Source organism: Scleropages formosus, chromosome 11 (genome assembly GCF_900964775.1).
Source record: "Scleropages formosus chromosome 11, fSclFor1.1, whole genome shotgun sequence".
NCBI lineage: Eukaryota > Metazoa > Chordata > Actinopteri > Osteoglossiformes > Osteoglossidae > Scleropages > Scleropages formosus.
This window is the reverse complement of record NC_041816.1, coordinates 2,370,798-2,387,141: the sequence shown is the minus strand read 5'-3', so window position 1 is coordinate 2,387,141 and position 16,344 is coordinate 2,370,798. Positions and strand designations below refer to the sequence as shown.

At 46.9% G+C, this 16,344-nt stretch overlaps 1 protein-coding gene across 3 annotated transcripts in view; it reads right to left on the bottom strand.

Annotated features, from left to right (window-relative positions):
- brsk2b (BR serine/threonine kinase 2b) overlaps positions 1-16,344 on the bottom strand; it is a 154,158-nt gene that overhangs the window by 69,492 nt on the left and 68,322 nt on the right. For all 3 annotated transcript variants that reach the window (XM_029256481.1, XM_029256482.1, XM_018752774.2), the window contains exon 2: positions 4,121-4,215. In XM_029256481.1, the coding sequence (XP_029112314.1) occupies positions 4,121-4,215 (95 nt within the window). The remainder of the gene's footprint in view (positions 1-4,120; positions 4,216-16,344) is intronic.

Below are 16,344 nucleotides of genomic sequence, written 5' to 3'. Positions count from 1 at the left end.
GTGGAGGGCCTTTTGGACGAAACTTGGAGTCACAGTGAGTATGACATCGGGGTACCACCCGCAAGCCAATGGGCAGGTTGAACGGCTACAGCAAGACATCGGTCGGTACCTCAGAAGCTATTGCCTTGAACACCCAACTCACTGGGTTCGATACCTTCCGTGGGCAGAGTACGCCCACAATACGCTCACCCATACCTCTACAGGTGTCTCTCCTTTTCAGTGCATCTTGGGGTACCAGCCACCTCCCTACACCAGCCCGCAAGCACGCCTCCGGACCCAATTCTCCTGCCGGACGGTGGTGCACCAGCGTATGCAGTACGGGCACTCCTGGATTCCCGCCGTCGTGGAGGGGTACTCCAGTATCTGGTGGATTGGGAAGGATACGGACCTGAGGAACGGTCCTGGGTAGCGGCACGGGACATCCTTGATCCAAGCCTCGTTTCCGACTTCCACAGCAGTCATCCGGATCGGCCCGCACCTCGGCCTCGAGGCCGTCCCCCTGGTCGCCCTCGAGTGTTCGGGACCGATCCTCGGGGGGGGGGTACTGCCACGCCCACACCTTCAGACCAACACGGAACACCTGTGACTCAACGCAGATCGCAGCATAAAAGGCTGCGTCGGACAGCCAGCTGATGCGGAACCTTGATCTGCCTCCTAGTTAGCGACCATCTCCAGCCCTTTACCTGTTCCTGAACGCCTTCCCCGAACCCGTACCTCGTTCCCCCAATCTACTGCCTCCTTTGGATTATCGACCTCTTGCCTGAACACTGACCTCGCCTTTTGGATCCTCCCTGTGACGACGTTCGCACCTCGAAGACCTTTTGCCCGTCCTCTGACCTCCGTTCTTGGATTTCCCCGAAGACACCACGATCAGCGCTCTGCACTTGGGTCCGCCGCCTCCCTCTGACGCGACCATGACAGTACCCATGACCACTCAAGGAGGCAGGGGATGAAAGGGTAGCTTGGATGCTCCTGGGTGCGGAACCTCATTTTGAGAAGAAACAACTCTTAGAACTCACCTGATAACCTCCTTCCCTCCTTCCCCATCCTGTGTACCCTCGGTTTTGGTTTCCTGGTTCTTCGACTCTTGGCTCTGTGACCTCCACTCTGGTTCTTGTCTACTCCTCGGAACAACGCACGACGATCGATGGACCATCGCCCGCCCCCGACTATTCTCTTGCCTGCCCCACTGAGCTAACATGCACCAGCGTTTGAGTCTGCTGACTGGATCCCGCACGCGTCATGACATTTATCATCTCCCTACTTTGATCAAACACCTGTTGTTTTTTTTCTGTCTGTTACTTAATTGTAGATGATATGTGATACATATTTTATTGCTATATTGACAACAATACTGTTATTTTTTACTTGATGTTTTGCAACACCTTGTAGTGGGCACTGGCACCATGGAGCTGCTGTTTAAAAAAACTTCAAATTCCAAAACTATTATAGATTGCTGTTGCATCAGTCATTAACAATAACCCACTCTGTCTTGGGGCATTTTTGTGATACCATGAGTGGGGAGGAACCTTGGCTGCAATTAAAAAACACCTGTCTCAAGCATAGTGGAACAGAAGAGATACGGCCTGTGATGTTATCTGGACACTCATGAAAGAACGTGAAGGGAGACTCAATGGAGAAGTCACTGGTTCCCTGGATGGTAAAAGGTTACAGTTCGTCAGCTCTCAGTGGACCTGGGTGTATAGTCTTGATCTCCGCGTGGGACAGACTGGGAAATGTCGGGGGTATGATCTGTGCGTGCAGCCGATGGTCCCTGGGCTCTGCGATACACTGCAGTTAGGGATCATGGCACAAAAATACCAGCATGCTCAACATGGCTAATGGTGGCTCAAAAAACAAAGGCAGACAGTGGACTGACAACTACTGCAGTTCTTTCCGGAACAATTTATATGAGGCGTCTCCATGGACTCGAGAGCAGGCATTCCGCGTATATGTTTGATGAATGGAAACAAGGCTTCAAAGACAAAGCCCCTTTCCCTAAGTGAAAGGTTGAAGGAGGAGGGTAAACGACTGGTCGGAAAAGACTGATGAAGGGAATGAAAAAAGATTTAAAAAATATACAAGGACAAGAGGGGATTCGGTTTCCTGTTACACCTTCTTCAGTCATGCTGTCCGTGCAGGACGGTGTCAATGGTTCATTTGACCTCATGAGGAGGTGGCCGTTTTACATGTACTGTCTAAATCATTGCCTCGTTCTCCAATTATCATTTCTGATGAGTACATATTACCCAATAAACCCCTATTTCCAGGCGTGTAAGTTGCTTTCCCTCTTTTCCCCAGTCAGGTGAGGTTCCCATGACAACCGCCCCTCAGAAAGTCTGAAAACGGCAGCAGAAAACAATGAGACAGCATGTAAAAAGACCTCCAGGGAAAAGGGGATGTCTCTCAGCAGTCAGTGAAGATCCTTTGTCACACTGTAACAGCCCTTAAGGAGCCTGTGTGTGTTGCTATTGGGCTGCAATGGGGAAATGATATCTCGCATGTATATACCTTGTCAAAAGAACTTCCCCTTTAGATAAAGATGCTTACGGGCTCAGGAGATAAAGGAACTGTCAATGGGCTGGTCTGCTCAGGGACTGTGCCATAGAATGTGAAGGAAGTTTCTACTTCATCTCACTCTGCTCCATTGTATCCCAGAGACAGACACGCATACACACCTACACAGTCACGAAATGTCAGACTGAAGGGAGATCCCGCCACTAAAAATACTCCCAATATAAGGAAATAATCCAGAATCCAAATTTCCCTTCAAGATGAAACAGCCAAACACTTGAACATATATTTTCAGGGGATCAGGGAAATCTTTTACTGTACAAATTAACCAACACAGCCCAACATACTTTGTAATGTGAACATATTTGGACACCCCAACCCCGTTACAACTATATCCACTATGCACTATGGTGACACTCTGTACGTGATCTCCAACGGAAGGCAATGGGCTTCATCCCCAGAAGATGCCCTGCTATTCGTACCCCTAAGGAACCCGAACTACCTTAGTAAACAGAATTATAGATCTGTGAGGTGTTAAAAAAAAAGCACTGCATGTTTGAATTGCTTCAGCTGTGCATGTCCGCTAAGCAAGAGAACAAAAATGCAGCTAAATTATAGCAAAAATGATGCTTCGAAGCCCTGTAGCCCAAGGTGCCATATCTCCGAAGTCATCTTTGTTAACACAAATGACAAATTCTCTGCTGAAGACAGCCCACAGCAGCCCAGCGCGAGTCCTCCGTGTTACACGTGCATTTCATCAGTTTATTAATCATATTTCTCATCAAGGCTAGCACTCCAGAGCCCTGCCGCTCTCGAGAGAGGTCCTGGTTTAACCAGAATACTCCTCCAAGGCATGTTCGTCTGTGGTGCTCCCGTGATCTATTGCTGTTGGACTGTCAGGAACGGAACGGAACGTTTTCAAAACGCGCAAAGAACACAAACGGAAGAATGGGGCGGGGCGGGGCGGGGGGTGTAAGGGAGGACGGGCCCCATTAACTTCCACATTGCAGGCTCTTAATAACTACTTCTTCCTCTGTGGAATTCAGCCGCTGCACTCCATTTTTCTCCATGCATTTGTGCACATGGCTACCTCCATCCTTATATCGCGGCAATCAGCTGAGATATTTTAAAGATTTCAGGCAACGCAGCACAGCCGAAATGTCACAGATCTGGAAAAATTAAACCGGAATTTACAGGCCAGGCTGGAGCCGAAGTTCTCCATTGCCTTTGTTTCACTCCACTCAACCGAGTCATGTCTAGGGATAATGACAGACAGGGCGGGAGCCCGATCAATTAACAGCGTTCAAGCTTCAAATGAACCAATGAAACCGTATTATGTGGATTGGAAGTATAGATTTATTCAAGCCCAATATACCTGGAGCCCTAAAGGAACTTCACCCATTACAAGGCTTATTAGTTCAGCCATGTCCGTGCGTTGACTCACAGCTATTGATAGTTAACTCTTTATAAAGCTGGTTTTGTGCTTGCTCTTGAACCAAATCGGAGAGGTTTGTAGAGTGCAGCAGTTAGCAGGTTCTTTAGAGAGTATTCCGGAATATTCCTTAATAAGCACACAAACAGACTTTCCAAAAACGAACACCCTTACCTTCATCAGGACCGACTCGCTGAGCTTCTCTCGGTTGACGATCTTTACTGCTACTTTCTGACATGTGACACAGTGGACTCCTAGCTTCACCAGGCCTGAAACACACACACACACACACATACACACAAAATCAAGAATTGAGCGTATGTCAGACTGCCTTATACTTTTCTGCAACACTTCAGAAGGCCACATGGGCAGGGCAAAGGCGCCCCATCGGTTTAGTTGTTCTGAAAATCTAACGGAGCACAGGAAATGCAATCGGACAGTAAATGCGTAGAAAAGCAAATGAAGTTGGTCAAAATCTCGACATTGCTTTCCAGACAATGCAGACGGAATAGAAATCTCCTATCGCTGAACCCCATCTTGGTAAAGCAAATCCATTTACCGGCGTGTCTACAGAGCACGCCTCGTTCCCACACAAATACATATTTCCGCCCTCGTGTACACAATGGTGTTTTATTGTTGATTTCCCCGCAGGTGCACCCCGGAGGCCTCAAGACTGCGAATCTTTACGAGGGGAGCAAATCTTATCATTTTAAATGGCTTTCAGCCCCCTGCGCTTCTTTTGTATGTATAGTTAGAGCCCAGACGTGATCATCGCTGACATTCACTCGATCTCGCTCCTCACGTGTCAGCAGGAACATGCGACCCGGGTGCCATCGGCGGCACTCATGGGTTTTGGAGATGCAGCATCTGCGCCGCGCAAGGCTATACATATTTCCCACCTCAACACAGCTGCCTTGGACAGTTGCGTAGCGCCAAATGACGATAAAAAAAATGACCCACGGTCTCCTTTTTGCACAAAAGACCGTTGACTATGAATGGAAAGCCACATTTGTATCTATTTCTTATGTTGTTTTATTTTCTTAGTAAAACAGCGGTGAAGGAAAGCTGCCCATATTTGAACGGCGCCTCGGCCGCAGCGCGATCGGAGAGCGTAGCTTGAAGAAGCCGGGGGGCGCTGCGCACAGGCGTCGCATTATTCAAATGGCAGGGCAGAGCTAATTACAATAATGAACAGTAATGAAGTAACAAAGGGCGTGGAGTCCCGGCTCGGTGCACAAACACCAACACGCGCAGAGGAAACGGGCATGCAATTTAAAAAAAAAAAAATTGTTCAAAAAAAAAAAAAAAAAAAAAACCCTTGCTTTTCCTGATGACTTCATTTCAGATGTCTTTATGAAAAGCAAATAAATGAACCCTAGAGTGGGCCACAGAGAGCAAACAGGGGCGGCTAACCAACTGCGCCCCCGGCCCGCTGCCATCCTCCGCATTTTCATTCCAGGGCGGAAAATTGCGGTGCGAGGGAAACGGCGGCGGGTACGCTAACGAGCCCCTTTCCGTGTAGAACGCAATTAAGGGGGGCACGCTAATTTACCCAGCATCCGCGGCCCCGGTGCACGCTCACGTTCGAGTGTCCCTGAGCTCTGAGCCACTGCGCAGGCAGACTCATTTACCCACAATCTGAGACAAACAAACCTATATAACATATAAACACTCAGACGTATCAAACGCAGGATACCACACGAAATATGGCTGGGGCTACTGACTGAGACACACAGCAAAAAAAAAATGCTCAACAGATGAAAACGAGGAATAGCCTTAATTTCTAATCATGAGTAATCACCGTGGAGATGGAGTCTCTTTACATAAGGAAGGCTGTCATATCGAACCTCGATTTATGGCATTATGAGTGAGTGACATGAGGACCAATTTAATCTGGCTCTGGGTAAAGTCACTTTGAACAGCACTTCAAAACTGCTCTCTATCAAAGGCTACACAGCCAGGGTACAGGGCGGCGCAGATGGCAGAAACTACTGCTTTATGTAAGTAACGTTCACATGTCTCCACTGTGTGATGTACTAAAATCACTGTCTAAAGATCACTACGGAAGTGCACCTTGGCCATGCCTTTCTCAATTCCCAATACTACAACACACAGTGTCCCAAAAGTTGTAGAACTGGTTGAAATTGCATGATTATTAATCTTTATTTGTCTTTGTCCAGGAAAAATTTCACTGTTAAGTTTGTATACTAAGCTACTTACAATTACTTACAAATTTAAGCAGCTGGGTCATTTTTACCGCACCTATTCAAGGAAATACATCGGTCAGGGTACTAAATCAACGGTTGATTCAAACCCAGAGTTTCATGTCTGAAGGGATGTGATGCTACCCACTACACTGTTGAAGCCCACAAGCCTGTGCATTGACCCTTTCCTTATTGATATCAGGCAGTATTATTATTTTTTTCCTGCATGATCCGAAGGTCTGATTTTTGCTGTGCAGCACTGGCAGAACATAACCAATCCATTAGCGGAAGGATTGCTTCTTTCATTACTGCGATGAATGATTCTTCTTCCACAATCCATCAGCAGAACACATTAAGTCCTCCTGGAAAGATGACGAAGGAACCAACAAGGTTTGCATTTTCTCTCTAACCATTTCCACCCACGGTGACATCGGCGCAAAGAAGTGTACCATCACCAGATGTTCATGCCCTACAACGTTCTGTATCTGTCACAAAGCAGACCCTGCGATGGGTGTGACACGAAGGACGTGTCTCTGCGAGGACACGATTTGTCACATGCCCCTGGGACTGCCTGTAAGTCTAGCTGCATATGGCGGTTTGGTCTGAGCCAGATCCTTCCTACCTGCCCTGGAATTTCACACAAACGGCCATCTGCAAACCTCCCTCGGTGCCAGCCCTGCACAGACGATACCTGACCTGTTTGCACTGAGCTAAACTCATGCGCTGCTGCCAGAGAGCACCAGCTGACGGCAACACATGCTGGCGCTGGAGCTGGGTGAAGAGCACGGGATGCATGAGTGCCAGGGAGAACCTGTTCGAGTCGGGTTGCGTCCCTTGCCATGCACACGTGGCAGGCACGCCGTGTGGTACGAACGACTTCGGATACAGTTATTCCAGTGCGTTCCCTAAAGTCCGAGCAACAATTCTGGATTCGTGACGGATTTCGGCGGAACGTAGAGTCACAACGTTGGTATTATGCAACTCGGATTGCACGGTAACGAGGCTCGATTGCCACCGAAAGTCCTGAAAAGAAATCTTCCCAGGTAAGCAAAAGCAGCAGCGTGCAAAGAAGAACCCAAGGCCATTAACTGAAATCCTGGTGAGTCTGACATGTATCAAACAGACTGCAGGATTGCGCTTTAGCAGTTCCCTTCAAAAGGCATTCATCACGGCAAACGGGGGGACGCGGGTGAGATGGAGTCCGACAGTCTCCCATTAATTGTGAAGTGGCGGTGTGCAGGATGAGAGCGGGCCATACATCACGCAGTGGTGGGGGACACCCATGGAGGAAGAAGGAGAGGAACGGGAAGCCTGCGTTCGCAGCCTTCAACACCGCAGAGCACTGAACTGGACCTGACCATTTGTCGCACGACCACGATCGCTAATCCTCAATGTCGAGTTAAGACGCTCCAAACAGTCAACGGGGCATCTACCTCCAAGTCCGATTTCTACAGACGCTGAGCTTTGCTGGGTTTCGGGAATCACTGCAGCTGACTATGAAAGAGATTATCATTGCATGGTTTTTTTATTCAACGGGAATGAGTTTTTAAGCACGGGGCGAGAGCTGATGGGGATGATACGCGACATTTTGCCAATTCTCCAATATTCCAGAACTATCTCTACCTCGGTGGTGTGGTGGCGGGTTCAGCCGATGTCCTGTGTGTGAGGAGTCTCGGGTTCGAGCCCTGCTTGGAGTGCCTCGTGACGGACTGGCATTCCGTCCTGGGTGTGTCCCCTCCCCCTTGCTCCCTGTGTTGCCAGGTAAGGCTCTGGCTCGGGACAAGCGGTTGCTGAAGATGGATGGATATCCCCACCTTAGTCACTGAAGGATGCACAGAATCCTTTCTCAGTGTACTTAGGAAGCTCCTTTTCACTGTGGATCTGAAGGGCTTACATCACCTGAATGTCAAATTCTGTGATCTCTACCCTTTCCTGAATGCAGCCATGATAACTGAGACAAAACAACATATCGTGACACCATACCCACAAGGGGGAGGTTTGAAAAATAACAGATACATTCTGTGATGTCATAGACAGAGATGTCAGGATTTTTCTCTTATCGATTTTGCAGAACTCCTCGCAGTCAGAGTTTGCTATCAATAGAAGTAAAGCAGCACAAGGTGAAGAAAGCATGTTCCTGAACACATCGATCTTCCACAGCATGGATGTGTTAGATGGTTTCACCAGTCCCTGCTGCCAATGTTGCCTCCATTACCTTAACGGATGGTGCGGGTACCTCATAGGATGCGCTTGATGAGCGTCGTTAGGGATCGCCTCGTTCCTCAGTTCATTTCTCATTGAGCCAAAGGGGGAAGGGGGCTGCAGAGACCCCCCCTCCCCGATCCCACGGAGTGCTTAATGATGGTCGGACGGGAGTCAAAACAAAGCAATCAGAGCCCTACTGGGGCCCCGCCATTGCACTAAGATCTATTTTTAATGCTTAACGGCTGTTCTCAGCATCAGCAAAACGAATGCATAATTACGGACTCATTAATGACTCAAATGAGAGCTGCTTTAATAACTCGGTATAGCTTAATGCACACAATAATTAGTACGGGAGAAGTAGGGCAACCTGGAGATGGACACTTCAGGTCTGTCGTGGTCCTGTCCGGGCACACTTCACGAACGAGAATCCGCTTGCCCCGGATTCGCCGATATTGTCCGTCCCATTCTTCATATTCTTCATATGCTACACCGGGTAGTCACACTACGACTCCTGGCAGACACATTTCAACCCTTGGCTCCACGAACAACCAAGATGGTCACTGGATGAGCTAATCCTCCTGGGCTGCCAGGCTAAAGGAAATCATTCCCACAGTACTTCTATGACATAATTATGCTACACATCTTTGAAGAATGTTGAGAACCGTTGAGAAATCTGTTTCACCAGCAACTAACCTAAGGATTTGTTCATAACCTTAAGCATATCAGATGCGTTCATCATTCAGAGCACAATCCCACCAAACGCATAGGTGACTAATGTGGCATTTTTATGACACGGGTTTAATACTCGAATACCGCAGGGAGTGGTTACGAGACAATGACGCCTATGTGGAAGCGTTGAGAGGACTGCAATCTATTTATAGTCATTACAGTAATATCATCTAAAGATGAGACCAAGATGAGATGCCAGCAAGTTATTTAACACACACCCTGTTGTTTGCTGGAATCACGTTATTTATCTTTCATTTTGAGCTCTCCTGTGATAACTTCAGTGCTCATCAGCAATGTCGATCTTCATTAAATGAAATGTTTCTAGCGATCATATTTCTTTGCAAACAGAGCCATGAAAGGAGACTAAAAATAAAAGAGGCAGCTGCTGACTGAACCTCAAACTGTCAACTTAATTGGGAATTGTACTGCATTTGATCTCTGTTTTGGATCATTTTACTACAATTCAAAATGATATAATTATGTAAGACTCACGTGTAAAAAATCACTGCTTGCTTGAAATCCAAGGTTAAAATAAATAAATAAATAAATAAATAAACTAAATTGAGGAACATCAGTCTTCGCCCCCGTAATCAATTTGAACATCTGAGGATTTTTTTTTCTTCTAAACACATGATATTACAATATGATTTAAGGTTCTACATCACCACTGTCTAATCGATTTGTATCAACATCAAAGACAGAGCTGGATCTGCATCAGCAACCTGGACCAGTGCTTTGATTTGACATTGAAAAGGACCAAGGAAACTCACATGCCCAGCAAGGCATTCTATTTTTATTATGTACTTGTTCTGTGTGGCTTAGTCATGTTTATTGGTGATTTTTAATGCTTTTCTTTGCTGTTTTACTCTGCATTGTATTTGAATGTAAGCCCTATAGAATTATTTTTTTATAATAAAAAAGAGATAGCACAACTGACCGTTCAGTAGACACACACACACACACACTGACTGAAACCGTTTATCCAAAGCGGGGTCAAGGCGAACCGGAGCCTAACCTGGCAACACAGGGCGTAAGGCTGGAGGGGGAGGGGACACACCCAGGACGGGACGCCAGTCCGTCACAGGGAACCCCAAGTGGGACTCGAACCCCAGACCCGCCAGAGAGCAGGACCCGGCCAAACCTGCTGCACCACCGCGCCCCCCCCACTGTTCAATATAATGTATTAAAATATATTACAATTACTGTTTTCATTATTATTAACAGCAATACTATTAGTGATATTCGTAGCAGTAATAGTAGGAGGAGTAGTATGACCAGGAATCGCACATCTTGAAGCACCGTCTTTGATTATCACGCAGTTCTTACCGCAAATTGATGCAGTAAAAATTACCGTGCCACACAAATGTCTGAATAACTGAGCTACTTTGGAGAAAGGCATCAGCTAAATGAATAAGAAACGGTAGCACTCTTTGTATATCTTTCAGTAAAAATCTCACTGTTATGGAACTTCACATGCCAAATCCCGGAAAGACATGCAGCGGACACACTGTATGCAGCGCTGTTCGTTACTTCCATGTTGTCTGCAAGACTTACTCAGAGAAGCAGCCCCAGGAGGAACCCTCTTGATTGGTCCACTCCAAGGCCTTGAGTTTGAAATGAGTTTTTGTGCCTATTGACTGCATCTGCTGCCCCGCGCGGAGTCCATCTGACTGCCGGGTGAAGAGGTGGGGTCGCCCTCATTCCGACTGAGGCTGTGAGGCTGGTGGTCCGTGGGGCACGGAAACAAAAGGATCTCTTTTCCGTTTCACTCGCCACGGCTCTTGCGTTCGTCTCCTTCATTAGCTCTCCATCCAGACCGGAAAAAAAAAAATCTCTTATTAAATTAGCACCCTAGAGTGCGTCTTCAGGATGATTTCGAAAACCATCTGCCAAACATCGGCGCGGAAATGCGACACGTCCACTTTCCTAGAAGGCCCCCTGTCTCACACAGGGCAGGAATCTCCCTCCTGTTACTCGGCTCCCATCGGTCTCATCCTAGAACCTGGCAGCAGGTGGCGCTGTGGCTAGTGAGACAGAGGTGCAGCCTAAAGGCCGTCAGTAGAAGTCCCGGGAGAGGCTCCGCGTGGTACCTGAACTGCGCTGCTAAAACACGGCGCTCAATAAAAGGACAAAACCGTAACTCTGCTCGGACGAAAGCGTCAGCGAAGGAATGCTGCATGGACTGGGGTGCTCAGGCAGAAAAGGAGAGGTGGGAATAAAAGGGGGCTGACTTGGAGCCAACCCTACGGTGAGCGCGATTCCTTCCCGGAGCTTCCCCAGCTAGCTGCTTCATTAATTAGCCGGGAACGGGGCGGCCGACGGGGGAAGCGCACCGTGGCCCGGCCGGGGCCCGTCGCGTGGCTCCGCCGCGGGTTTTCAATTAGCCCCCGCAAGAGATCCTCAGCAATGAAAACAAAAAAAACCCCATAATGTCTTAATTATGTCCCACTTCCAGCGTGCACTTCAAAAGAGGGCCCTCCTCATTCGGAATAATTAGTCCGGCGCATGCAGGAGAAAGCTGGGGGTTTACGGCGAAGGCAAGAGGGACCGCATTAGCTTACGCGCCCAAAAAAGCAAACTGCATTGTTTACACGCAGATCAATCAAATATGGCACGCATAACAATCCGTACTCCGTGTTTATTTGTTTAATTAACGCTGTTTTGTTTTGAATTAAATATTTAATGAGAGCTGCACGGAAATAAAAGGAAACAGTTTGAACTGCTTCAATGTAATGAGGTCTCATCAGCAGCTTTTATGTGGGAAGACGATTACTTCCACCAAATGAGGAGCAGCATATCAAGACAGAGCCAGGACGTCAAATCTTGTTAATGGTTTTCTTTCTTCGCTTTTTTTTTTTTTTTTTTTTTTTTTTAAATCTGTTTTTAAAATGTCTGTGTGATTGAAGGAAGAGAGATTACAGCAATACGCAAATCTGGCTTCTTATTTTATGTACTTACTTTCAATGAGATAATTGTGAGCGGTCAGGAATTTCATTAGAGTACGTGTGATTTAGTCTTAACTGACTTAAGAAAAAAAAAATCCGGGCACATAAAGTGTGGCAGCATTTCCTTCACTGATATGCAAATTACCTTAATATTTATGTAATTGGGGGCATTTTTGATTGCGATACCACTGAAAAAATGTGGGAATAATGCAAATGAAGACCTAATGAGATTTATCAAAGCTTGCGATAACTGTGCAGGGTGTTTTTGCTTAATTACCTGACAACAAGGAGTTAAACTGTCCTCTGAAATAAATTTAAAAAAAAGAAAATGAAACAGGACTCACTGGGACTATGCTGGAAATAAACAAAATTCAGCCTGAACATAATATTCTTTTTGTTAAAGAACGGTTACTATTGGCTCTGTGAACGAATGTTAATAATAAAAAACCACTGGTGCTACACAGATAGACGTGCTGCTAATTATTTTTTCCATTTTAAATACCAAAGGCCCGTTCTCAGTCATAGAAGGATGGCATGATGTAAAGTATCTGCAAGTAACGCCGTCTTTTCTTGTTAACCGATATGCAGAACGTGTGCTTTAAACTAGGTTGCACAGCGTTTCATTTACATACTGCGGGTGGAGAACGTCTTGTACTCATAATCGCCTCGACGCGTTAAACACGGGAAACATCCCAGCCTTTCGCTGACGCACTAAGAGGACGCAGTAGAGTAACTTCAGATGAGTGTCACTCCCATCTTTATGGAACGTAAGAAATATAGAGGTTGTCATGCATTTCAACTCACCACATCATAAGTCCACCTCTTTGTATTCACTGAAACAGCAGCGCCAGATTTTCCCTGACTTTGGCTTAAGTATGATCTAGCAGTAGCCATCTGAATTGTGCTTCACCCGTTGAAGGTTAGCGGTGTAGTATTCAGACGGATTTCTGAACTACTAATCAGTGGTGAAAAAAAGGAAATCTAGCCAGTAGCTATTAGTAGAATGCTCAGGAGATGCAGACAGCCACCAGTACTTGGACTCCCAGAGTTTATTTTTCTCCCTTTGGCTGTGATTTGGAGTTTTTTGTTTTCTTTTCCACTGTTGCCAGCTGGCTTATGCTATTGTTATCTATATGTATTATAGCTGTAATTGTTCAGTGCTTTGACCTTGTTATTTTGTGTCGCTGTGGTGAACAGAATTATTAATTGTATACGTGAATGATAAAAGTATGCAGGAGTGGCATACATGCTGTGACCCACGACTCTGGGCTGCAGGTTTGGACCTGGATTCAAAATCCGGTTCACTCTCTGTGGAGTTCGCATATACTCTTCATGTTTGTATGGGTTTCCTCTTTGTCTTCTGCTTTCCACCTACAGTAAAACACGTGTTTCAGGTGAACCGGTGAATCTAAATTGCTTGTAGTGTGCAGACAGAGTGTGTGTGACTGCTCTAGCATAGACTGGTGTCCCATCCAGGGGATACCCTGTCTCATGACTTACACTTCTGGGGTAGACTGTAGACAACTGCTCCTCTGCAATGGAAAAGCAGCTATTGATATTGGATGGATGGATGGATGGATGGATGGATGGATGTGCCCTTTCTGCGTATAAGCATAAGCACGTGTGGGTGCGATTGCCTTGCAATGTGCCGGCATCATTTCCAGGATGCACGAATCTGTACGCCCAGTGCTTCCTGAGATCTCCTCCAAACAACCAGTGTAACCATGAATTAAATGAGCAGTTATTGAAAACTGATGGATGATACAAGTATGCAGGTGACCATGAAAACCAAGTACTCAATACTCAACAGACACACTGATTAGATTATGGCCGCCAATCGCAGACGCACTGCGCAGGAACGGGATATCGACCTGTTCCGAAATTGACTTTTCTGCCACAACGTTTAACCACAGGAAAATATTCGTGGGAGAGACTGTGCATAGTGCTCTAAAGAGTGTTTTATTTACTCTCTTCCGGCTATACTCCAAACCACCGACTGACAGCGAAACTCGAGAACAGTCGGCCCCGAGCCCGTTCTCTCCACCAGCCCCCGCGTTGTCCTGCTGTGAGTTCACCTGAAGCAAGATCTCCATGTCTGCTGGCTGCAATCTTCTGCTCCGTCTCATCCCTCTTTCTTCCCATCCCTCCCTCCCTCCCTTTGTCTCCATCGCTTTCCTTCCTGCTCCAGGCCAATTGGTTCGTTTTCATCAATGCGCTCACTTGACTGACCGAGCAGGATGCTAAAAATAAACAAACTTCCATTATTACACGGTCTGCGTGCATTTGCTTTGCATAGCATCCATCCGAGTGCACAGCTGAGTGCGCGTTTAAAGGCACACGCATGCTGACTCTTGACTCAAACACAATTAAAGTCAATCAAACTGGCATCTGCTTCTTCTACAGTCTACATTATCTGGAGTATCTGCAACATTTACGCCGGACAATTTTTCTGTCAGAGCTCATTAATATATGAAAAAATAGATTTTTTTCTTTTTTTTTCCCCCTCTCAGAGTTCCATAGCACCAGTGCATAGCTTTAATTCTGGTACCACAGTATATCGGTAGTAATTTTCAGGACTCATAATTACACGAGAAGTCCCGGTAAAAACAGCAGAGCAGTGCTTGGTCTTGCGAACAAAATAATATCAGTTCAAGTCCCTGTAGAAGCTGGAAATTCATGAGTCTGGGCTAATCAGTCCAAATAAAAGTCCATACAGTATATGTATTGTAAAGATAAGTTCCACTCACATGTATTCAGTTAGCTGATGCTTTCTCCAAAGTACCTTAAAGTGTTAAGCTATTCTCAATGATCTACACATTTACGCAGCTGGTAAATTTGTTATTGGAGTAATTCTGGGTAAATTCCTTAAGTAAAGGCAGTTGGGTATCAACAGTAGGTAGCATTCAAACATGTGGCTTTCAGATTCGAAGGCAGTGGCACTAACCACTATGTTACCCTCTGCCCTCCGTATCTAAAATCCTTATGACACAAACAGGGGTACTTCCTACTCTCACCTTGGACAAATTAGACAGACACGGTCAGGCGAGATGCCCGAAACACGGTCGCTCAGCCTCTGATGATAAGTTCACAGAACGCTGACTCACATCTGAGGCTTTAGTTGCTCATCTTAACTGTGTTCTCACAGTAAAGCGTAAGGGCTAGAGGTCCGAGCACTCTTTCAAACTGCTTTCAGTCACCTTCCTTCCTTATGTTGAAATATCCAGCGTCAGATTCAGCGCAGCTATCGATGAGCTAAAAATATCTGGGTTGAACCGCAGTCTCTTGGACTTAATAAGAGGATCTTTAGATGCACACATACACACATTGGCTGAAACCGCTTGTCCCAAGCGGGGGTCGCGGCAAGCCGGAACCTAACCCGGCACCACAGGGCATAAGGCTGGGGGGAGGGGACACACCCAGGATGGGACGCCAGTCCATCAGAAGGCACCCCAGGCGGGACTCGAACGCCAGACAGCAGGACCCGGCGAAGCCCGCTGCGCCACCGCGCCCCTCTCTTTAGATGCACATAAACTTAAAAAACTGAGAAAAGGGAATAAGGAAATGGACAAAGCACGGGTAGGGTGCCGAAGCAAAGCTCTTTGCCGGGCGGAAGGAATAATACAACACTGAGTACCTGATAAGTACTTGTTCATGGCGAAGACACCGAGTTCTTGAAAATGGAAAAGAAAATGGACAGCGGCTTCCTAAATGAAATGGGCTTGAGCGTTCACGATTTCATTTAGCGTTCTCCATATGGTGTTCTTTGCGTCCCAAGAGGCATCCAGCCTTTTCCATAAGGTCCTACGCTGGCATTGCTGATGACAACGCAGGTTGCCATACGTAACTGTCGTAGCACCACGGGGGACATAATAAGACCAGGGAGGCAGCAAACCGGAGGGGTGGAAGACAACTATGAGCATGTGCTCGTTCACAGCGTGGGGGTGCAGGGCGTGGGAGCACTTACACCGGTGTCCATTGTCTGAGCCCTTGACATCTCTCTCCTGAAGCAGCTAATTTCACCGACTTCGGGGCCGAACAAACGCGTCACCATCGGCAACCTCATTACGCCGACACCTGCTGCATATTCATGCGCTGGCCGGGGAGTTTTCCATCACCTATTCATCCCTTTCAGCTCGTCATCCGCGGACCCCCCCCACAACCCATCACCGTCAGTACTGCCTGCCTTTCCAGTCTAGCAACAAAGAGATCCCGGTGACAGTGCTGCCACTGCCACCTCTCTTACACAGTGAAGGGGGAGGGGAGATGGAACAAGATGGACAGGGTGTAGAGCAAAAACAGGAACCTGTTCCTATAT